Below are 23756 nucleotides of genomic sequence, written 5' to 3' on the forward strand. Positions count from 1 at the left end.
GAAAATTAAGTGAAGAGTTGGGTTATTTTTCCCAAGTTGGCCTGTTGTCTTAATTTTGTCTATGATTTACAGTATGTTGTCCTAAAGCTGTTCTGGTTCTTGTCGTCGTTTGAACATTATTTGGTACATTTTGCCCAGAGGGAGAATGAAATATTCCCTTGCCAATACCAAATAATCTGTCATTGTCAGTTTGACACTAACTATTTCTACTGTTTCTATACCAACTATTTGATGTGAATTGGACATTTTTGACAGGTAGATGGAGACCAATTATGTGTCACTGTGTCTGATGTGTGCAGGGATCTCGACCTATCTGTTTTGCTGTCTACTTGTCTCTCTGCCTGTTAATCTGCATCTGTTTGTCACCTGTCTGTCTGCACATGTCCCTCTGTCATGTCTTCACCTCTTTCTGACTGCACTCTTTGTTGCCCGTTATAAGCATTTATTTTCCCATTGTTTCGATGCCTTTCCTGTTGATCCCCCTATCATGGATGTTGACTGGTATTTAGTTTGATGCCAATTTTTTAAGGATGGCTTTTAATTCGACTTCTACCCTTCCGTTCTGTAGACAGTGGAGATGACTTTACTTTATCATATCCTCTGATTTTAATTAAAAAAATGTTTTATTTGTGTGTTTTATATTTGGTGTGTGTGATATTTTGTGTTATGTAGACATAGAAGATTAACAAATTAAAGCCAACATTAATGCATCTCATTTTGTTGTTGTTTGCTGTATCCAGGGTGCATAAATAACGTTTTCTCAACCTCCGCAATAATGTCTATGTTTCATTTATGTCTAGATGGTTTTTGTGGTCTTTGTTCACATTAAAGGGTGTGTATGTCTGCATATGTGTGATCCTTTCCCACCAACCCCTTCTCTAACCTCACTCCCGTTCCTTCATGTTCCCCCAATTAACAGACCTCGAGGACCCGCCAATCGCGCTGACATCCCGCACGTCTCGGATGCGCCACTCCTCCCAGAGCGATGACGCTCCTCCCAACTCATGTTCTGAGGTCTTCCAGGGAGTAGCTTGTGACCTGGATGGCCCAGCCCCTTCCTCCCTCGCCAGGAGCAGCAGTGCCTCTGACATCATGGAGCCTTTTATCGCAGAGCGGGTCAAAGGTGAAGACCCTCAGAGGGATCTCGCTACGATCCCAACCCCTCCCCACCAATATTCCACAAGTTCTTCCTTACTCGCAGACAAAAGCCACACAGCTCAAGCACCCCCAAACCCCTCCACTTCCCTCTCTCCCACCCCTTTTACCTTGTCTAATGGTGTTGTTGTCTCGTCCTCAGAGGGGCAAGGTGATGCTAGTGTTAATGACCAGTTCTGGCACCAGATTGGCACTCAAAGGGAATGTTCTAGTTCTGATTGGGTAAGCGACTGGGGTTCTGCCTTCGCCTGTTCATCTGAAAAGGAAATCGATGTGGAAGAGGGAGAAATCGGGGCTGCAGTGGAGGAGGATGATTTGTTCTCCTCGATTAGGGACTACCTCACTCACAAAGCAGTTGAGAGGAAGGAGGAGGCAGGAGAGAAAGCTAGTCCTGGTCATAGTCTAGAGAACAGTGCTGTAACTACACCTGTGCCTGTGCAAACAGGGGTAGCTAGAACACAAATGGAACACACAGGACAGGTTGGAGAGGCAAGACAGGTGGTGAGAGAGGACAGACAGGTAAGTAAATCTGTGAGACATAGCAGTGTTGATTCAACAGAGGAGAATGAGGGAGAGCAGCTGAGCATCTACGAGTGCCTAGAGTTGCAGTGCCAATGGCCATCACCTAATTCTAGGGGGAGTGCTAGCTTAGAAAGACACACTGGGGACATAAAAGTTGGAGGAAACACAGGAAGGGCAGCAGGATGGGAAGGGAACTGTGACATGTTGAGAGAAAAAGGAGAAGAGAAGCAAGATGATAAAGAAGCAGCAGCAAAAGAGAGGTCCAGTGTCATTAGACAAGAAACTAACACTGTAGAATCTGAATTAAATCAAACTCCCCACACTTCTGACACAACTAAGGCCAAGTTGTCACGTAGTAGCAACAAGAGGCACCATTCTGGGGGTGTTCATGTCAGCTTCCGGCCCTCAACTGAGTCGGTCCAGTTCCACAACCCCCTTGAGAATAAAGAGGCCCACTGGAAAGCCAGGCTACGCCGCCTGAGTCACTTCCACACACACAGCCACTCAGCTGGGGAGAGGCCTGGGGCCGGAGCTGGGGCAGGGTCAGGTGCCAAGCTGGGAGCAGGGGGTGCAGGTAAGTTTGGGTCTGTAGCCGGGATAAGCCATAGAGCAGGGGCACATGAGAAATTAGCTACCGGGACTGTTATGGATAGCTGCGGGGCAGGGAGCCCCGCAGTAGCAGGAGGCCTGGAAAGCAGGGCCGGCACAGGAGGGGACAAGGACAAGCAACACTCTGGATCCTCTGCAGGAGCCTACCTGGGCTCTGAGGCTCACTCAGAGATGCAGTCAAGCAGTTCAGGTTTCTCTGGCGTGTCGTCAGGGGTGCGTGGTCGCCTGGGACGTTCAGCCTTGCGATCGCGAGCCTCCCGCTCACGCTCCCAGGAGCCCGGAAGCACTGCCTCACGACACCACCAGGGGGCTCTCCTTGGTGGCGTATACAAGACTGTTGTTCATGCTCTGTCCTCAAAGCCTCGGCCCCGAGGTCAGGGGTCATCCCAAGGCTCGTCGCCACAGCGACAGGGCCGCGCTGCCACAGGTGACGCATCGCTAAGAGACCTCTACTCCCACGTCCTGGGCTACTTTGGACGAAAGACGACCACGCCAGGTGAGGATTGCAACGAACGAAGCGCTCACAAAGGACACAACAGATACAACAACAAGTTTGGAAAGACAAAAACCCACCAACACACAAACACCAGCAGCTCTCTTTTCCTTTTTGGCTGTTTTCAACTGGTTTGTTATGATGGAATGATATTTTTTGGCTGACACTCATCATCTTGCTACTGGACTGAAATTCAAACTCCCTGTTGATGTGTTTCCTCTTGAACGTAGCCCCTCCTCCAGCCTGCCTCCTGTCAAGGACCCCCCCCGCCTACCATACCTTCCCACCTGTTCCTCTACCTCGGAAGCTCCCTCCCTCCTCCTCCTGTCCTCTTTCTTCTCAGGGCTTTGGGAATTTAACCCCTTCTCCTACTCCTCCCTCTCCTCCAACCCCTCCTCCCTCTCCTCGATGTTGCATGCGGCCTCCTTGTGCCTTCTTCGCCTCCGTGGACGCCGGCCCTCTTCACCTGCGCAGGAGGAAACGACAGAAAAATACAACTGCCTGTATAAAAGATAAAAGATCTGATAAAAAAGAAAACAGACTTGGCGTATATAATACCTCACAGAAAGCCTGGGGCAGGCTTTGGTGCATTTAGATGAAGAAAGTTCAGTTTATGAAGGAAAATGAATGATGTTGAATATTTAAGAGGAGCCTACAGCAGAGGCAACATTTATATGTAAACATATTGCTGTAGTTCATTCTCAGACCACTAGAGTGCAGCATAAGACCTTATTAAAGAAGGGCTATCTTACTAATAGTCTATTCACATAGAATTTGAATGGATAAGAAAAGGTATGCACTTCAAATCCACAATCTTGAATGGTTATTTGCCTTGTACACTGCCACAAGATGATATCAAAAATGATAATTGGTGCACGTTTGAATCAGCATTACATTAATACCATTTTTCTATTCATTCTAATTCTGAGGGTAGGTGACTGTAGCTCTGGGTTTCAGTAATTGTATCCAAATTGTCAGATGTTTAATTTGAGCATACCGATTTATCCGTAAAACCTGTCTTGATGTGGAATACTGTTGCACAGCCATATTCTTAATTTTTTTCTTACTTTATTTAGGTGTGTTGCTCGCCATCTTGAGCACCTGCCAGTCGTTCATTTGTTTGTCTACTTTTGTGCCAGATGTGTGGAATTTGTCACATACTGTAGAAACCAGAATTAGTTTGACGGTGATATTTCATATTTAAAATAAGATTATTACGTGGATCAACAATATTTACAGCAGCCTTACTTGAATTCACAGTGAATGTAGTCCATCATCTGGTACTCCACGCAGACTAAAACTCGATATTGTGCCGTGACTGCCTGGTTGTCTGTTGTCTGGCTGTGTGTTGAACTACTTAAACTCTGACTGCTGATGGTTCTGCGTTATCCTTGTTCTATGAACACAGGTGGAGCTTAACCACACAACTTCACAGATCGCAGTACTAAAAATGTGCATGTCTATGCTCAGCCAATTAGAGTGAAAGGAAGATATGTACACATTTCTCATTCAAGTCTTCAGCGAAAGATGAATCGACATTGAAACGTATATCCTTTGTCCACATAGTGCGGCAGTACTGTGTGCCCTGCTGTACTTTGTAATTCCGTACGTTCATCCTCACATTAGCTCCGAACTGCAAGCAAAAGCGTTGGGGTGTCCACCCCCATATGCGCTGTGTCGTCACTAATGATTTGTTAAAACAGGTGCTGTTTTCAAAAAACATCAACTTCCAGTAGTTTGTAGTTCAGTAGCTGTTACCCCATCTAATTGTCATGCAATTTTTTTTAAATATCACAAGAACGAAAACGGGAATTCTGCCTTCTCTGTCAGTCTTTTCGGTTCTCTGTTCTGCCCTGCTGAGCAGTGCTATCAGTAGTGTAGCTTAGTCAGTTGTGCAGCGTTTTGGATTCTCTTTTGGATCCTTTTGGATTTATAGAAAAGCAATCACTCATTCGTCAGCAGCTAGTTGGTTAGCAAGAGAGGCTACAATATTGCTTTGGAGAGCTTTGTGGAGTCATTGTTGAACATTCAACGCTGTAGGATGTCAGCATTACTCACAGAAAAATGTCCACATGCTGATGGGCTGAGCATATACAGGACATGCAAGTATTTAGCGCACAGATCTGCAGAAACAAGTTGTCAAGTCCATAACACCTTGTTAGAGGGCAAAAATACAATAGTGAACTGTAAGCTAACATCACAGCTTAGCTTTTCAATGCTACTTTTTATGTGAATTGCAACACCAGCGCTTTCATGCTGTGGTCCTGGACGGAAATACATTTAAGTTATTAATTTAATGGGCTTTTATTGATACAATTATGTAACTGAGAAGTAGATTGGGTTCTTATTATTCATGCCAACATATCGTAATATTTGAAGTCTCATTTCTGTTGTTGGCAATGTCTTGGCAAATAACCATTCAGTCTAATAGCTTACCTACAATCAGCTATTTTCATGTTTCTTAACATAAAGCCTATAAGAGATATTGTGATCAAATACTAATTGTTGCACAGTAATATTAAAGGTTAATGCTTGAGAATATTATGCTCAGTTCACCTGAACAAATTTAAGTTTGTTGTAGGTAAACCTTCTTTGCTGCTAACTTCAGTTCCCTCTGTCTGATGTGAAAAGCTGATTCTTGAATAAGCAACCAAAACTTAAATTACAGAAATTAATTTTTGTGTTTTGCACTGACCTCGGTGGTTTGAAAGTTTAAACTTTGTTGCACATCTGACCACATCTGGGACACACAGTGTCTCGCCATGTCTGATTTAAGATTGCACCTGCAGGGCATTGCAGTTTGAACACAGCCTGTCTTGTTCTGTGGCAAGTGACCCAAGGTGAAATTTACATCCAGTAGGTTGCAACAAAGTAAAGATTTCCATTCGGTGTTTGGTAACGGAGCTTTATTGATCTAAATCCTGATGTTGGGCCGTGGATGTTAACGGGCTCTTCCGCTCAGTCAGCCACATGTTCGGTAGATTATTTGGTCAGTACTGTAGGTAGTATATTCACTTTCATCTGATTTGAGATTTATCGATGTTCTCTGCTCTCGGAGTGAACAAAATCATACTGACCACTGTCATTGCTACCAAGCTAACAGCAGCATAACTCATAGTAACCATAACTGCACTAATGTAGGCGTCTGACATGCTGCCTGTTTGGACCTAACAAGGTGATGACTCTCTCTCGCTCTCTGTGCATGGTGTGAATTAACTCCTGCATTGCTTTTCTGGTGGGTGTGCCTGCTGTGTTGTGGCTTTTTTTTTTTTAAATTACCAGTCTTTTGTTAACTTTAGGGCCTACAGTACATACACATCAGGACTGCTCTTATGATTCAAAGGAAGAAGCACCAGTTTCTGAACAATGAACTATCAGCAGCGGTAATTTAGAAATGAAGTGAAAGAGGCTCAATTTAAAAACAAATGCTCACCACATCTATGATAAACAATACAGATAGTACAAATGATCTACTTCATGGAAGTCAGACTCAGTTACATAATGAACAAACTCCTAAAAGTTGTTACTCAGTTTTGTGTCTCTGAGCTGTTTGTAAGGGTATAGATCTGTCACTGGCCATCCGTGTGTTTGTGAATTTCTTTACCAATATTTTTATCAATATCTCACCTGTCCCTGTGCGCATTTGTGAATATTCGTCCATTTTTCTATTATTTCTGTGTGTGTGTGTGTGTGTGTGTGTGTGTGTGTGTGTGTGTGTGTGCGTGTGTGTGGCAACTCTTTGGCTTTGACCATCATCATATATATCTGCCTCTAGTCACCAAAGAGGAGGTTGTCCAGAAGGCTCGTCCAGTCTCAAGCGACGTAGGAAGCGCCAACCCAAACTTTTCGGACCTAATGGATGAGTTTATCCAGGAGAGGCTGAGGGCCAAAGGAACAGCAGTGAGTACAACACATGGACACAGACTGATCAAAGATTATGGTCTCCAGTGTAAAAAATCTTAAGGTGCAACGTGTTTTGTAAATACCAAGGGCCGTCGTGGCAGCAGCCCGGGAAGTCTGGAGGTTCCCAGGGACCTGCCGGAGCTCCTCGAGGCAGGTCAGAGTCCTGGGTCTCGTCCCTCAGATGATCTCCGTCCTATTGATGATCCCGGGGTTCCCTCTGAGTGGACGTCACCTGCAAGCGCCAGTGGTTCTGATGTCATCAGCTCAGACAGCCAGTCAGACTCCTTTAATGCATTTCAGTACTCCACCTGCAAGTTTGATAGTAAGAATCAAAACATCAGCTGTCTTCTCCTAATAAATTAACACGTTTTAAAATGCTTTAAACTCTATAATGATAACTAACATAAACTGTAAGCATAAACCAGGGTGTGCAAGTAAGTGTTTCCATGATTTCCTTTGATGTAGAGACCTTGTAAAATAACAATATATAAGCCCTGATAAATGTACAATGTACAACATTTTTTTCCGTAGATTTCACTTTCAGTACAGAAGCAGGAGGAGGAGCTGGATCTGGAGGAGGAGGCCGAGGCAGCTCACTGGACCAGGACAGCCTGGGAGGGGGCGGGGCCTGTGATGAACATGAAGTAGCCAGTTTGACGACACTTCACCTCGACTCGGAGACCAGCAGCCTCAGCCACACTGTCACTGTTACTGGTGTGTACATACAATAAATTTCCCCCCAGCTTCTGTATTATTTCAGCAGCTTAAATGTTCATGTGTACACACACTTACAGCCTAGATATTACATACTATACCACATAGAGAATTATATGTTAATATCAGTTTCTTCAAAACAATTACAGTTAGTAGGTTCCTTTGCACATGGATGTTAAAATTTAAACACATCATGATAAACTTTTAAAGATGTGTGCTGCGCTCTAAACAGTCAGTACACCTAGGCATTGCTGTAGGTGTGCTGCACATTTCACATATCATGTTAGAGAAATACAAGGTGGTTGATGATCATCATAGTGATGAAACCTTGCATTAGTCAGCTACATAATATTACTTTAACAAACAGCAGCTTTACAATTTGTCTGGTAACTCTTAAAAGAGCCAATCACAATGTTTGTTTACATAACTTTCAGGTAGAAAGTCATCAAGTTATTTCAAAGCGCACACATCTTTCATTTAAAATGCACGCTTTGATACTTTCTCATTGATAACAATACTTTAACTAATGTTCGTTTGGAGACATAACTTTGTGGTTGGGACACAGACTAACGAGAATGATGACTTGAGATTACCAAAACTTGCAGTTTGTCTGAGACACAGTTATGTGTAATGTCCTCTTTTATTTTTGTGTATTTCTTTGTCCAGGTTCTGAGAGTGCGTCTCCCATGCATTCCCTTGGCGGCTCTCGCTCCCAGACGCCCTCACCAGCCACACTGACAGCAGAACACACTGATCACGCACACTCCCACTCACACACACACCTACAGCTGGACCAGAAGCTCCACAACTCTGTCCTGCAGACTCCTGATGACCTCGGTAATACTCACTCACACATAGATATGTACCTCTTTCTCATAAGGTCTCAGCTGTGAATGAGAGGCCGAATGGATCCTGATCGATTCATTGATTGATTCTAGAAACCAGTGAGTTCCCCAGCGAGGACTGCAGTGTGATGGCGGGTGGCTCTCTAACTGGATGGCATGCAGATGTTGCCACGGTTATGTGGCGCAGAATGCTTGGTATCCTGGGTGATGTCAATACCATCAAAGACCCTGAGATCCATGCTCAGGTCTTCGACTATCTGTGTGAGCTGTGGCAAAACCTGGCCAAGGTGTGTACTGACGCATAGGAGTACTTCACAATTATAAGACAATGCTTTTTGTGTGTGTGTGTAAAAGTGACACTTTCCTTTTCAGATAAGAGATAATTTAGGCATTTCTCTGGACAACCAGTCATCTCCCCCTCCCCCTGTTCTGATCCCACCCCTGAGGATCCTCACGCCTTGGCTCTTTAAGGTTGGTGTGACTGAGACCTGTGATAATCATCATATTGAGATCTAGTTACACATGAGAAAAAGACCCTGTTTTTCTTTACATGTTACTTTTACTATACTTGTTTATGTTCACTTAAATGTATGTATATTTCTGTGTATGTGTTTTCCCCCGCAGGCCACCATGCTGACAGAGCGTTACAAGCAGGGGAAGCTCCATGCCTACAAGCTGATCTGCAGGATCATGAAGAGACGGCAAGATGTTTCCCCAAACACAGACTTTCTCACACACTTTTACAACATCATGCATCAAGGATTGCTGCACCAAGATCAGGTAGAGCACAGACCATCTTCTGTATCCGCTTGTATTTTTACAAGACAATATTTTAGGGCACTGAAAAACATATTTCCATGATTCATGTGCCACTTAATAGACAAAGTATGTATGTTTCGTCATGGTATTTTAAAAAGAACTGTGTGGTTTCAACAGGACATCGTGAACACAATCATAAAACACTGCAGCCCCAGGTTCTTCAGTATCGGCCTTCCTGGAGCCACCATGCTGATCCTGGACTTCATCATTGCAGCTTCTCGAGTCACCACCTGCTCATCACTCAATGTAAGAATCACAGAGCAGTTATCAGTGCAAACACAGTGTGACCCACCTGCTGGCATACAGATGTGATAACTCTTCTGTCCCTATCGCTACTTTGTTGTCATTGCCATCTGTCCTTCTTTTCAGGCTCCAAGAGTAGAGGCCCAGATCCTGCTTGGGTCACTGGTGTGTTTTCCCAACTTGTATGGGGAGCTCCCAGCCCTCCATCCCACCACAGCCGACGTGGTGCTCACCAAGTTCCCTGACGTCAAGGTAGACGGAGCTCGGTCTGAGGGCTGAATAAAGATATCATGCCTATGTCAGTGGGCAGTATCATTATTCTTTGTGACAGTGGAACAGGAAGAAGAGAGGAATTATGCCAAAAACAAACTTAGAGTCCATCTCTTCATCCATCTCTGTCACAGACACACTACCCTTGCTCAATCAATACATTAACATCCCCTTAAACTGATTTCCCCCACAGCAGTGGGTCAAACATTTCACCAAACTTGATCTACTTTGTGTTTAATTCAGGTCAGTCCACCACACATTTCTGCTCTCTATAGGGTGCCTTAGAAACAAACTAATAGGTTAATGTCTCATCAGTTATTCCTGTAACAGTTCAGAGCTATGGGAGTAATGTTGTTATTGTTGTTGTTGCTGCTGTGTAAACCGTTAATGCCATGCGTGGCAGCATCTCAGTTCCTCTCACTGGTGTCTGTGGTTCCTTACAAGGCAGAAGCTTGTTTTGAATGAGTAAGCGGTCATTAACACAGACCAGAGGGACGGGACCAGGGAGTGTGTGAATGTGTCTGAAATTGTGTGTATAGATAAGTTGGTGTCATGCCTGTGTGTCCATTAGCGCAGCATGTGTGTGTGATGTATTTTGAATCACTTCACTTCACTTCATTATGCACACCTGGAGTAAAGGTTTACTTTGTGTGTGGGGGCTTTAAAAGATGGTTCACAGTGTGTAGCTATTAAAAGGAATCAGTGGTTTGTGTTGTTTTAGGTAAATCTGTTGAGTTTGTCTGTATGCTCTGTTTTTTAGGAGCATGTTATCAAGACCATCCTGACCTCTGCCAGGGACGAACCCTCTGCTCCTGCCAGGCAAGTGTTGATGTAACAGCAGGGCATCTGATGACGCCTGTTTATGTTTACTGCTTACCAATATGGTTTTATGGGATCACTGTACTATACTAGGGTACACATATTAAGCAGTTGCTTATTAGTATATTGGCTCCTCAATATTGACTATAAAGAACTTGAGATGACATGTTTGGCTCTCTCCCTCCCATGTGTTGCAGTTCGATGTCATAGCAGCATCCTGCCCTTCCTCTTCTTCATCTTTTACCTTCATCCTCTTCTTTGTCCTCGTGTTTTTTTGTCTTCTTCTTTTTCTTCACCTTCTTCGTCATCTTCTTCTCATTCTTCTTTTCATTCTCCTACTTCACCTTGTCCTCCTTTTTCTTTGTTGTACCAAAGCTGACACTATACATTTTCAGTTATCAGGCCTATAAATTATCATGCATCCCTTAATTTGTTACATAAGAATAGACCATTTTTACAAAGTGTTAAGTGAAAGTTACCCGCCATCATATAAGGCTGATACTGACCATATTAACATCATAACTCATAAACACATGTGTAAAAGTGTGCTGTAATCCTGTGTTTATTGATCCCAATACAGAATGGGTGTGGCTCTTTGTATGTGTATATGTGTATAACTGCAGCAGGTGTTCGCAGGTTGCTCAGGGTGTGTATTTGGTTTGTTTCGTTAGGTGTGTGGCTCTGTGCAGTCTGGGTATCTGGCTGTGTGAGGAGCTGGCTCGTGGGACTCAACATCCACAGATCAAAGATGCCCTCAACGTCATCTGTGTGACTCTTAAGGTCAGTTACAACTACGCACTGCTTTTAAGATATTTGGTTGATATCCAGCCTCTGAACTTGACCTTCCTGAACTTTAATCATAAACTATAAATTGGTCATTGAAATATAAATTGGAAAAAGGGATTACATTTCAACCCAGCTGAATAAGGTTCTCTCATGCAGCCTTTGGCCTTTGTCTGTTCTCAAGCTTTGTCCCTGCTGACCTTGGCACTGTTTCTCTGTGATCCAATGGGATCAGACCAAAGCAATAAATCTGTATCAAATGGACTGCTGACTGATCTACACAACACTGGAGTGTATACACATCTGTTCCTCTACTGTCTGGATGTTTAATTAGACCTACTGTAGTTAAAACATCGCAACATCGATAGAATTTGTTGATCAACTAAAATAACATATGCAGCCATTGAATAGATAAGCTAGTTTAAAATGCTATTGTTGGTTTCAATTGAATTCAGTAAAGCAAGTTCATGTAAAAAATCAGGTGTTGCTTGGGATGCAACTCTTTTTGTCTGATGCCACACAATGAGAGAACTAAACTTTTGCCCAGAATTTTTCTTTGTTGGATATTTAGCCTAGCCCGATCCATCGTTTTATGGCTTGAACTTCAAAGTGATCATATCATGCGCACTATGTAAGAATTATTTTTCTTCCAATGCATTTAATCGTAAACACAAGACATCATGAAGTAACTGATGGGATTCAAATCTATGCTTTAAAGATGGAGGATGAAGCTGGTTACAGTGAGTGTAAATGCACCACAATAGTGCCTGAAAAGTAGACATTTGGAATGTTGATGTGTTTAACATGGCTGGCTGCAAGGAGCCAAAGTATGATGGAAAACATTGTTGGAGATGATTGTAAGTGCTGGTGAAATTGCCTCGGTTGGATTTGTCTGTTTCAGGCAACTAGTCTGGGAGGCCTGTGGACCAGAATAATACTGTCCAACATTTACTGTCTCATCTACAGCCAAGTGGCACTAGATGGACACACACACACACACACACACACACACACGCATACCTTTTCCACCTTGGAATCCCTAGCTTGTGTATCGGCAGCCAATGGCCCGCTAAGACATTACAGCAACACACACACACTTGCATTCACCTACTCCTGGGAGCAAACCCTGGACTGTCAATATGTTTGGTCCTTCTTCAGATAGGAGACTAATCCAGAGGGAATGCTGCAAGCTGTGTCACACACATGCAGACACACACACACACACACACACACACACACACACACACACACACACACACACACACATACTATCAGTAGCACATATATACACACACATCTTGTCCTCCTTTGCATCTCTTGCCTTCATACCAGCAGCCAGTAGCCTCAGACATGGGCCTTGTGATATGCAAACACACACACACACACACATAAAGCTTGAGGGATTGTCATATTTCCATGCAGAGCAACTTCTTCCACTTCTCTTGTCCTCCTTGTACGTATTATACATTATATATTATAAAGACAAATGTTAGGTAGAACCTATTCTTTGACATACAGCATTTCCTCACCTAAAAGTCAAAATAAAGATCCATGTAACCCTAAAGCTGACACAAGTTCTCTTGTGTGTTTCATCACCCAGTACCCTAATAAGAATGTAGCACTGGTGGCATCGGACGTCCTTCACCTCCTGATCAGTCACGTGGATCATTTACAGAAATTTCCCCCCGACACTCCAAAGAAGATCGTGGAGGTGAGACATTACTCATGGCACACTTAAGGATTATTGGAATATTAATTTATTGTTCATCAAGTTCTTGGTGCCGTCATTCTCACTGCTTTGTAGTGGTTAGCTCTGCTTTCATTTGTAGATATAATGTCATATATCCTCATATTGGCTTTACTTTTCTTTTTTAATCTCCATTTTCTTGTGCTGATAGTAGCTTTAACATGGTGTTTTTAACAATTTTTGTCTGATTTAATTTTCTCAGATTTTGATCGCCACCATCACATACTTGCTTCCTGCTACTGAGTCTTCTCCTCATGAACTGGATAAGAGGGTAACATAGACACACAAAAGCCCTTACCCCAGCCTTCTGTCACATTTTCTCACTATAATACACATTCAGCTAAAGTAACTTCATACTTGTGTTTGCCCGTGTGTGTGTCGCAGCTGGTAGTATCCCTCCTGTTGTGTCTGTTGGACTGGGTAATGGCTCTGCCTCCAAAGTCTCTTCTTCGACCTGTTCAAACACGTAGCCCCCCAGAGAAGGACCAGCCCACCAAGACTCTGCTCAGCTGTATATATAAGGTATGTGCGTGTGTGTGTGTGTGTGTGTGTGTGTGTGTGTGTGTTTGTGTGTAATTTTTATTTATGAAGAATCATATTAAAAACACCTTGTTTTTTAATCAAAGTCAATTTCAAAATTGTCCTTTCCCTTTGAAAAATCGTCTAGGTATTACACGGTTGTGTGTACGGAGCCCAGTCTTTCAACAGTCCCAAGTATTACCCACTGCAGCTCTCAGACCTACTGAGTCCAGACTACGACCCATTCCTGCCGTTAGAGAGCCTCCGAGAACCAGAACCCCTGCATAGCCCAGACTCTGAACGCTCCAGCAAACTGCAGCCTGTCACAGAAGGTATTCTATCTAACATCAGAGACACACTAAACAGCTTACTGAACCATCATTTGGTGTCTTTATTGATGTAATCAAGGTCAGTCTCTATCACTATGTTACTAATCAAATGGTCCCAAATATATTGAAGACATACAAGACTGCACAAGTATTTATCTGTAACACAAACACACAATATCTGTGATGAAATGACCCCGAGCCATCCACCAAACCACTAACCTTGGAGAAAGTTAGGTGCGTGTGTGTGTGTGTGTGTGTGTGTGTGTGTGTGTGTGTGTGTGTGTGTGTGTGTGTGTGTGTGTGTGTGTGTGTGTGTGTGTGTGTGTGTGTGTGTGTGTGTGTGTGTGTGTGTGTGGGTGGGTGGGTGGGTGGGTGGGTGGGCGCGCGCACTTGTCTACATCCGTGTGAGAGTGTGTATTGTCCCCTGCTGTGGTCCACCAGAACACAGTCTAGTCTAATGACTGGAGCACCTGGATAGACCATGCCTCTCCTCTCTTCCTCTCTCCCTTCTTCTCATTTTTGTATCTTCTCGTCTTCAGTGCCTCACTTCCTTTTTTTGTAACATTATCTGCTAATAGTCTTCTCACTTTATCTCAATTTTTTTTCAAAAATGTTTCCTGTTCTTTTGTCTTTACCTCTTTTTCTTTTTCCTCCAGAACTCTCCTGAGGTTTAGGTAGTCATTGAGAATGTCTGGTCAATACATATCTGTACTCTGCACACAGATCTGTCAATAAGGAGCTGTTGGAAAGTGTGTGTGTGTCACAGTGTGTGTGTAATGATGTTGATTAGCTGGGAACTGTTGACAGCACAGTGTGTGATGGCATTGGCTTCTCCTCAGCATGGGGCAAACTATGTACAAGCTCGATGTGTGTCCGTACAGCTCCTTAGTTTTTCACTGTGAATCCTGAAGTTTTGCCGCAACTTGTAGCCTAAATATCAAGTCAGTAAAAGTTACACATTTCAGCCAACAAAACAATAAAACCAAGAAATAAAGAATTTGACTTTCAATATCTGGTACCCTACATTATTTTCTCTGACTGTTTCTATATTTCTGTCTCTGCAGTTCGTAGCCGTATTCAGCAGGGCCTGGTTTCCATCGCAGCCAGAACAGTTATCACACACTTGGTCAACCACCTAGGACATTATCCAATGTCTGGGGGGCCTGCTACTCTGTCCAGTCAGGTACTGTTACTGTGTGTGTGTTTGATGCTAATAATGGTACAAATATATGGTGACGATGACTTTTTTTGTCTTAAAGGGAATAAAAATCCATCCATGTTTTCTAGGTGTGTGAAAACCAAGACAACCCATTCTGTGAGAGTGCAGATCTTGGACCAGAGCTTTTTCATTCACCAAACCTACAGTTTCTGGTTCTGAATGGCTCCACGCTGCTCTCAGTATATCAGGTAACCTCAGCTGAAATATTTTCACATTACATTGTATGTTTCTAAGCCAAAGCTGAAGTCAACTTTGGTTTGACTCTGCTTTAGATGTCTGATGGTTTTGTTCAAACTCTAAGGTCCAGCAACCAAATGTGACAAGGAAGATTATGTGTTCAGTGTTTAGGTTCAATACTGTGGAACCAACACCCCACAGTGTAAGATCAGCTTAGTCTGTGTCACATTTGAAAAAGTCCTTGAAAACACAAACTTTGTGGGCTGGTAATTTTTTTTACTTATTAGACTAATGGGTTTATGTTGGTCGGACACATTTTGTTCATTTTATCTGTGTTTGAAATTCTTGTTGTAATTGACAGTATGGTACTTTATGTGCACCCGTCAAGCACTCTGTTACATTTAAATGGATATTCCGCCGTAAGTTTAATCCATTGTCTAACACACCGTGACACAGAGTAAGACTCAGACTCAGTAATGCTCAGAACAGCACCAGACTTCAGCAACAGTACAAATAGGGTCCCAGCACATAGTTCAAGGCATCAAACATCTGCTAGCTTTGCCTGATTCTATTGAAAAGACAACACAAGTCACCACTCTCCTGCAGCAGCTTGCTTCATTGTGGGAAAGCCCTGACAAGTCGATTACCGAGTGCAGTAGAGTTCTGCAGCTCAAGGATGAAAATGTATGATTATTACTCCATGGAAATGCAATCAAAGTTCATATGTGTCTTGCCTACCAGTTTATAACAGTTATTATCGTGAGCTGACAGGGAAAAGAACGGAATTGAGCATTTCTAAATGCACTCGGTAATCGACTAGTCAGGGCTTCCCAACAACGAGCAAGCTGCTGCAGGAGAGTGGTGAGTTGTGTTGTCTTTTCGATTGAAATCCGGCAAAGCTAGCAGATGTTTTTACAAATGTTCAGCCAATCCTCTTCTGAGATCGTTACTTTAGCTTCTTTCTCCCATTTAGATTTGATATAAAGTGTCGAAATCACATTTTGTAACTATAAGAGGAACTATGAGAATAGATTGTAGCGTTCAGTTTTCAGTTGAGCCTGGATTTGTATGCATCAATCAGGATGTTAAGTAGGTCTGTGTTGCAATCTTCTGTCTTTTATATTACCATTAAAGTGAGCTCTGACCTGAAGGTACCTGAAGTAATCTTGTTTTTCCAGGTGATATTTGTCTTTTAGTTTTTGGTAGTTAACTAATCCCCCTTTATCAGAAGTTGGAAAGTATGTTGTGATGCCTTTGGGCAGGTTTAAAATCTTTATCATGTGCCACCCATCGTAACAATTTCATTTGATTTTCCAATTTTATTTCATGACATTCACCAAACCAAATGTTTAAGACTGTTCTTTTTTCCAGCAATTTAGGTTTTCTTTATGCAAATAGGATACATTTTTATCTCCAAGTAATGCTAGGAGTGATAGATTCAGCTGGTTAAGATCCAGATTTTTCCATTTAGCATTGTAGTTTGGGTTGCACAGGTAAATCAAATATCAGGTTAAAAAGGTTTATTGATTTTCTTTGGTGTTTTTAGAAGTTTTAAAGGAAAGAGGAAACATAAGGTTATGAAAGTTTTTAAAGAAGGCTTGAGTTTCACTTTATAGTAAAATAAAGATGCTGTGGCGTTATTACTTAATATTTGGTACATTTGGTGTCCCTTCTCTATTTTCCAGATCCGATCCGAGTCTGGTGTACCAGGAGGCGGAATGACGGCCGGTTTGTCCTCTGCTCCCGCTTGCGTTCGTGTCATCATCCGAGATGTAGCAGGAAAACACTCCTGGGATTCTGCTGTTCTCTACGGGCCTCCACCATGTTCCCCGAACAGCCCAACACACACATTTTTGTCACACACACAATCACCTCACAGTGCGAATCTTCATTTACACACCCCACCAGGAGGTCCACTGAAAAAGATGGGAGTGAGAGAAGACAGCGAAGAGGATGGGCAGGTGGATAGGGAGGCAGAGGAGGGAGGAAAAGGGGTGGAAGGTGAAAGGCAAGAGTTTCAGGGAGAGGGGGATGAGGAGGAAGAAGAAAAGGTCACTGAGGAAGAGAAGGGAGATCAAAGAGGAGTTGGAGGAGACGAGGAAGTGGAGGAGCTGGAGGAGAAGAATGAGCAGAGGATGGATGGGGAGGGGGATCGAGACGAGTCGGGCTTGGAACAGCTTCTTGCTCCGCCATTGGCTAAACGCGTGTGTCGGGAGGCGGTGCCAGCATGGGACTCACTGACGGAGGGGGACGATGCACTGGATGAAATGCTGCAGTATCTGGGCTACTCAAGTCCTGAATGTCTACAGAGAGCAGGTATACACACCATATCACAAACACAACGAGTACCTTTTGTACACTTTTATTGGTCTTCTAATTTTGTTAATTATCCTACAGTATATAAAAATCACATACTGTGTTTAAGGCTCTTTGAAGGCCAATATTTGAAAGGAAGCTTTTAAATAGTTTACAGCTAACAGTTGTTCTGAATTCTACATAGTTTCACACAACAACACAGAAGATGTCAGGTTGTTTACAGCTAACTTTGTCGTCTGGTTGGTTTCCATAGGCATGCCGCTTAACATTCCAGCCCCTCCTCCAGCATGTGTTTCAGAAAAGCAGGAAAACGATGTGATCAATGCCATCCTGAAGCAGAGCGCTGAAGAAAGAGAGTTTGTCCTTCATGTACGCATTGCCCTCATCCATATTGATAAAAAAGAGTTTTATATTTGGATCTTTGAGATGAACTTCCAGCATACCCTGATGAAGTGGAAACTCAAATACTGTCAGTTCAAAAGTGCAGCACTCGCCATCATATGTAATTGGACTAATACTGCTTCACAGTAATGCAGCCCTGAATGTTGGGATGGTGTGTAGAATGTAAATTCAATCAGAATTCAGTCATGCACAAGCCAGTTGTGTTTACCGTACCGTTTGAGGATGCCTCTTTTATTCCAATCATGATACTATCACCCGTTGCCAACAAAGCTGTTTACCAGTGGAACATGTTTCAGACAGGTGTTTCTGGAGCGTTCCACAGCATTCCCAGTCTTTTGTTGCCCCTATCCAAACTTATGTTTAACACATTAAATTCAGAATCAGCTTCAAAATAAAAATCAGTAAAGTTGACCAGGTAAAACATTGAATAAAGTTGTCCCAACTTTATTGGAATAGGGGTCATACTTCAACTGCAGTCAAAGCTGTTCTCACTGTTCTGAACACTACAGTGGGATTTGGTCAGGCCATTTTAAGGTAGCTAGTATGTCAAGAATAGAATCACTTTGACACATTTATTTATTTTTCATTGATAACAGTAAATCATTCTGCAAAATCCAACAACAATAAAGTGTAGTTTTTGGGTCTTGGCCTTTCTATTCTGGTTATAGTTTGACTCAGTTTGCTTATATTGGCATCATAATGTTGTGACTGACATTGCCAAAATAGAATCAAATGTATTTCTCTTCAGTCATGCAGCATTCAGTTTAATTTCCATGATGTTTCTTTTTTTCATCCCTTACTTTTGTGCGTGAAACTGAATTGCTGAATGTTTCAGAGAGGTGAGGAGTTGAACATGAGAGCAGTGCAGCAGACTGAGCCAGAGACTCAGACGCCACAGTCAGCCTTCTACTACTGCAGACTACTGATCAACATACTGGGACTCAACTCCTGGGAGAAGAGGTGAGACCAGCAGCTGACATACATGTACAAAAAAACTGTGAAAATGTGATATTTTTTTTTACTATCTTTTGAAAACTACACTAACATTCATGTAAATATGATAATATATGCCCTTTTGTATCAAAGTGTTATGAGTATAAGTGTCAGGAGAATGACTTCCAACAAAGTTCAGAGATTTCTTTTGTATCATTATTAAGACATTCTTAACTTTTCCATTTTTCATTTTATTTTTATGGAGAATCTACTTGGGGAAAAAGTGGGCTTCATTTAACCATGAGAGTCTCCACTGTGTGCATGCTGCACACAAATCTCTAGGACAAGCTTTCACTATAATAATAATTTCAGCTTTTAATTAAAAGAAAAATGGAGATGGAGTTTTCAGTTTTTTTATGGTTAATGTATGGGGAGTCTTTTATTAATTTCTGTCTCCTCAAGAACAAACCAAATGCCTGTTGAAGGCAAATGAGACTAAAATTTTCAAATTTGCCTTTTGTGCTGATTAGATACCACGTTTTCATATTCAGACGGTACAGCATTTCATCTTCTCAATGACTCTGGGTTTAAAATACACAATGTCAAGGTATCACTTTAAATGTGTCTGGCCTGCTAATGGACACTCATCGCTCTTTATACTTTATCCAGGGAATTACAGCGTCTGCATTCAGCCTGCACAATAGACTTCTTAACACAGTGCGCGTGCGTGTGTGGGTCTGTGTAGCCGAGAGTGTGATAATGAGTATAGTACTCTATTGATCAAACTCAACCCATTTGGAGTTAGAATAAAAGGCAGTAGTTGAAGAAGAAAATGATGGTGGGAGGAGCGGTGAATGAGAAAACAGAATGAAAAAGGCCCATGTAGATGGAGAGTGAGAATAAGAAAATGAGAAAAGAAATGGAGCCAAAATCAGAAAACAAGAAGGCGAAAATTAAAAATGTTGGGTCGAGCAAACGAGGATAGACAGATGAGAAGGAAAGAGAAGAAATGACTATAATAATCATCTATTATTGTCCCTGTACGTCTCTCCAGGTATTTATACAGGACATTACGTACACTAAGATACTGACAGTCATCTGTGCGCGTGCATTCGTGTGTGTGTGTGTGTGTGTGTGTGTGTGTATCCTTTTATGCTTTTCCCTATAATCCAGGGTGTAAATGGAGTCTTTGAGAGCAGAGAATGAGGCCATTACCAAGTATCAGTTTAATAAAGAGCAAATTGCTGTCTCTCTCTCTCTCTATTTATCTCTCGCTCTTTCACTCTTTTTTTCCCCCCTCTAAGAGTGAAAAGAATGACGTGTCATTATCAGTCCACTCCAAGCCTCTCTGCTCACTGTCTGTCTTGGTTTTATATGAGCGACATGGAGGTTGGTGGCTGGTCACAGGGACATTTTGAACCGTCTATAGATTTGTTAGTTGGTATAAAAGGCTTTTGTTTAGTCCTTTTCTGTTGGAGCGTGAAAGTGGTGATCAATCTAGCTGTGGTTAGAGATAGTGAGTATTTTCTCATTTATGTTTGCAGGAATAATAAAATGCAGTGATCTATATTTGTCAGGCCAGAGTTGAAACACAGAAGTGCTTGTCCGATGTTCGGACAGAAAACATAACCATAACATTTGGTTATATGTGACTTAGTTCCTAAGTGTTTTTTGTGCATTGTTTGTCTTGACCTTATTTATCTCTGAGGATGGCTTGTTTGAAGCAATGTTCTGCAGTCTATGTGAAAACTACACATAAATATAATTTTAGAGATTACACATATTTTGAAACCTTAAAGATCACCACTTTTCTTATCTGTGTTTTTTTTCTCTTGTTGTTCTTAACCCTGAGCATTTCTATTGTCTCTATTGTCTGAATGTGTCTTTTTCTCCATTATCTGCTAGGAAGTAGTGACAAGCAACTAGCCAATTAAGAGAAACACCAGTGGTCGCCAGATGATGGTAGAGATGCAGGTTTAACTTTGATAATTATTCCTAACTTGTGCATTTATTTGTATCTTACAGGAGTAACTTTCATTTGTTGAGGAAGAATGAGAAGTTACTGAGAGAGCTGAAGAACCTGGACTCACGGCAGTGGTAAGAAAATATAGGTCAAGCACTTTATGTGGCTTGCTGCATTCCCTGTTCCCTCCTTTCTTTCAATCTTTTCGTTCAGGTTTTAGTTAGACACTAGTTTGAACACTCTCTCTTCTCATTCAGTGCTTTTGTCTTAAAGAGCTGAGGCATGTGCCTCTCATTTAAATGTACACCCAGACATGTATACTGTAGAGCTGTGAGATTCATTGACAGTTATGCTGCACTGCATTTCATTCAGACCATAGACTGTATGATAAGTAGATGGAGCATCTGGGTCTGGAAAGTGAAGCCAATGCCAAGTGCCTTAAACCTGCACTCTTTCTAATGGCCAGCAGGGGGTGAATCCACTGGTTTCAAATAGATGTCCAATTGCATTTAAGCTTATGAGAAAATGTCCCTACTTCACACTTGAATTACTACATCAGTTAAGAGCTTCCTCATGAGGCTACGGTCTCAGTCTTATTTAATATAGAACATGATGTTCATTTTGTAAATGCATTTATGGTCTCATAGAGTAAAAAATATTTTTACTGGTCACAGTCAGATCCAATCAGGTTATACTGAAATATCCTGACCAACCCCACCCTCTTGACCAAATATGGTCAGACGGTAGTCCACAAACTGGGGGACGTCACCGTGACTCCATCCACTAGCTTTTCTAGAAGAAAAACTCTGAAACAAACAGACAAGTTAAGGGGAAAGTAATAAACTTGTAGAAATTGCACATATAAATGTTACCTCCTTAACAATCTGTCATTCAGTAGTTGTTGTTTCTGCTCATTATTGGTTTCCTTCATTGTCTTCTAGCCGAGAGACTCATAAAATAGCAGTATTTTATGTGGCTGAGGGCCAAGAGGATAAACACTCCATACTAACCAACACAGCAGGCAGCCAAGCTTATGAAGACTTTGTCTCTGGACTGGGCTGGGAGGTAAGACCACCTTTATTCAAATCATCTTAAATGTTTTTTAATCTTTATTTCCAAAATATTTACATATTGATTCATATCGTTTCTCATTATTAGAAACTGTACTACGGTACCACCAGCACTGTCTTACTCCACTACTCTAACAAGTTTGGACACACATTATTTTTAAAGGCCTAAACCAAAGAGAAAAAACAATAAAAATCTAATGTTCACTGCAGTCTTTCATCCTTTTCGTGCAACAGAAGAGAAAAGTCATTCCTCTTTGCCATGTTGTGGCCTTGTTTTATTTATTTTCTCAAAAAATAAATAAATAGATAAATAAAATTTATATATATTTATATATATATATATATATATATATATATATATATATATATATATATATATATATATATATATATATATATATATATATATATATAAATGTTATCAAATATTTATATTTTTAAGGCATTGTATCAAAGTGAGAAATCGTTATGACGTTTGTCTTCTTCATACATCCAAACTGCACCTTTATCTTTACAATGTTTCTGTGCGTTTTCAGTTGAATTGAATGGGTTAAATTTAGAATTGTGTCTTATCTGATCTGCAGCAAATAATTGATTTATTTTCATATCATTAATGGTTTAACTAATAAAAAGCATAATGCAGTGGGCAGTAGAAGATATTCCTCTGCTCTGTATATCTGAATATTTATTCTGTCTACCATCATTCCATGCCAACTCACCCAAAATCCAGAACTTTCTCAAGGCCATGTCATGGATTTTCTTGTCAAATTTTATGGTGATAAATCTACAGTCATGATAACCAGAAAAGTGGGGTTTTCAACTTCGAAGCTACACTCAGTCTTTTTATGCAGCAGAACCAAACAATTTCCGAATGTGACAGAATTGAATTTGAATTAATTTAAATTGATACATTAATATTGCACAGAACCATGATTTGGTTGCAAGAAAGGGAAAACTAGTGGATATGTGAATTTTTGAAAATGACAAATTCTTTCTTGGGGTTAAAAATGTGATTTGCAGTTAATAATTTGATTACTCTAAGTATTCAGCAGCAAATGTTTAAATTAGTACATGCTTATGGTCTCTTGATAATTCAGGAAAAATTTCAATACAATACAGTGAAAAATAAATGATTGGTGAGGCTCAGAATACACACAAAAATGTTATTCCAAGAACATTCATGATATCAGCTTGGAGTCCGTAGGTGAGTTGGTATGGAATGACCCATATCTGATGTCTGATATCTGAATTGTTAGTTGAATAGTAAATCGTTGAGAGGGAGATCATATTTTCAGTGTATCCTGCATGTTATAGTGTGTGTGTTTTATCTCTAAGGTGGACCTCACTACTCACTGTGGCTTCATGGGAGGTCTCCAGAGGAATCGCAGCACAGGCCAGACTACACCGTACTACGCCACCTCTACTACTGAGGTCATCTATCATGTCTCCACCCGCATGCCTCATGACCAGGACCACAACCTCACTAAGAAGGTAACTCACGCCTATCTGACTGGTCTTACCTGTTGTCTGGGATTTTTACACAGTATAGGAATGAGAAAGAATGAATAAATAAATGATAATGAGCATACTTAATGTTGATGCTCTAATTTCACTCCTTTTATTCAATGAGGGGAGATGTGCAGTGAGAGGAGAGCGGGAGAGAAAACTCCTTTGTACTCCTCTTATCTCTGTCCTTCCCTTTTGATTCCACCCTCTTTCCTCCCTCCAAATGTCATTCTTTGCCTTGAATGGAAGGTCGCTGCAAAGACATTGTATACCAATCTGTGGACATTAGTGTTTCTAAAGCACACCAATGTCTCCAGTGATTCTTAGTAGCAATCATGTCTGTGTTTGTGCATGGTGTAGTCTTGTATCAATGTCTAGGCAGGCAGGTTTATTGTGTGTG

The 23756-nt window shown here is 41.6% G+C and overlaps 1 protein-coding gene across 1 annotated transcript in view; it reads left to right on the forward strand.

The window, feature by feature from the left end:
- The window catches only part of ralgapa1 (Ral GTPase activating protein catalytic subunit alpha 1), a 48356-nt gene that overhangs the window by 20240 nt on the left and 4360 nt on the right, over positions 1 to 23756 (forward strand). The window contains exons 19-42 of the mRNA XM_030391856.1: positions 920 to 2782; positions 6555 to 6679; positions 6770 to 7004; positions 7214 to 7396; positions 8063 to 8233; positions 8335 to 8528; positions 8614 to 8712; positions 8866 to 9021; positions 9178 to 9306; positions 9430 to 9555; positions 10334 to 10392; positions 11064 to 11172; positions 12776 to 12886; positions 13125 to 13193; positions 13307 to 13444; positions 13590 to 13773; positions 14835 to 14953; positions 15058 to 15177; positions 16852 to 17482; positions 17736 to 17851; positions 18720 to 18844; positions 20843 to 20914; positions 21722 to 21845; positions 23186 to 23341. Coding sequence (XP_030247716.1) covers positions 920 to 2782; positions 6555 to 6679; positions 6770 to 7004; positions 7214 to 7396; positions 8063 to 8233; positions 8335 to 8528; positions 8614 to 8712; positions 8866 to 9021; positions 9178 to 9306; positions 9430 to 9555; positions 10334 to 10392; positions 11064 to 11172; positions 12776 to 12886; positions 13125 to 13193; positions 13307 to 13444; positions 13590 to 13773; positions 14835 to 14953; positions 15058 to 15177; positions 16852 to 17482; positions 17736 to 17851; positions 18720 to 18844; positions 20843 to 20914; positions 21722 to 21845; positions 23186 to 23341 — 5414 coding nt within the window. The remainder of the gene's footprint in view (positions 1 to 919; positions 2783 to 6554; positions 6680 to 6769; positions 7005 to 7213; positions 7397 to 8062; positions 8234 to 8334; positions 8529 to 8613; positions 8713 to 8865; positions 9022 to 9177; positions 9307 to 9429; positions 9556 to 10333; positions 10393 to 11063; positions 11173 to 12775; positions 12887 to 13124; positions 13194 to 13306; positions 13445 to 13589; positions 13774 to 14834; positions 14954 to 15057; positions 15178 to 16851; positions 17483 to 17735; positions 17852 to 18719; positions 18845 to 20842; positions 20915 to 21721; positions 21846 to 23185; positions 23342 to 23756) is intronic.

The sequence above is a fragment of the Sparus aurata genome, chromosome 16 (assembly GCF_900880675.1).
Source record: "Sparus aurata chromosome 16, fSpaAur1.1, whole genome shotgun sequence".
Classification (NCBI taxonomy): Eukaryota; Metazoa; Chordata; class Actinopteri; order Spariformes; family Sparidae; genus Sparus; species Sparus aurata.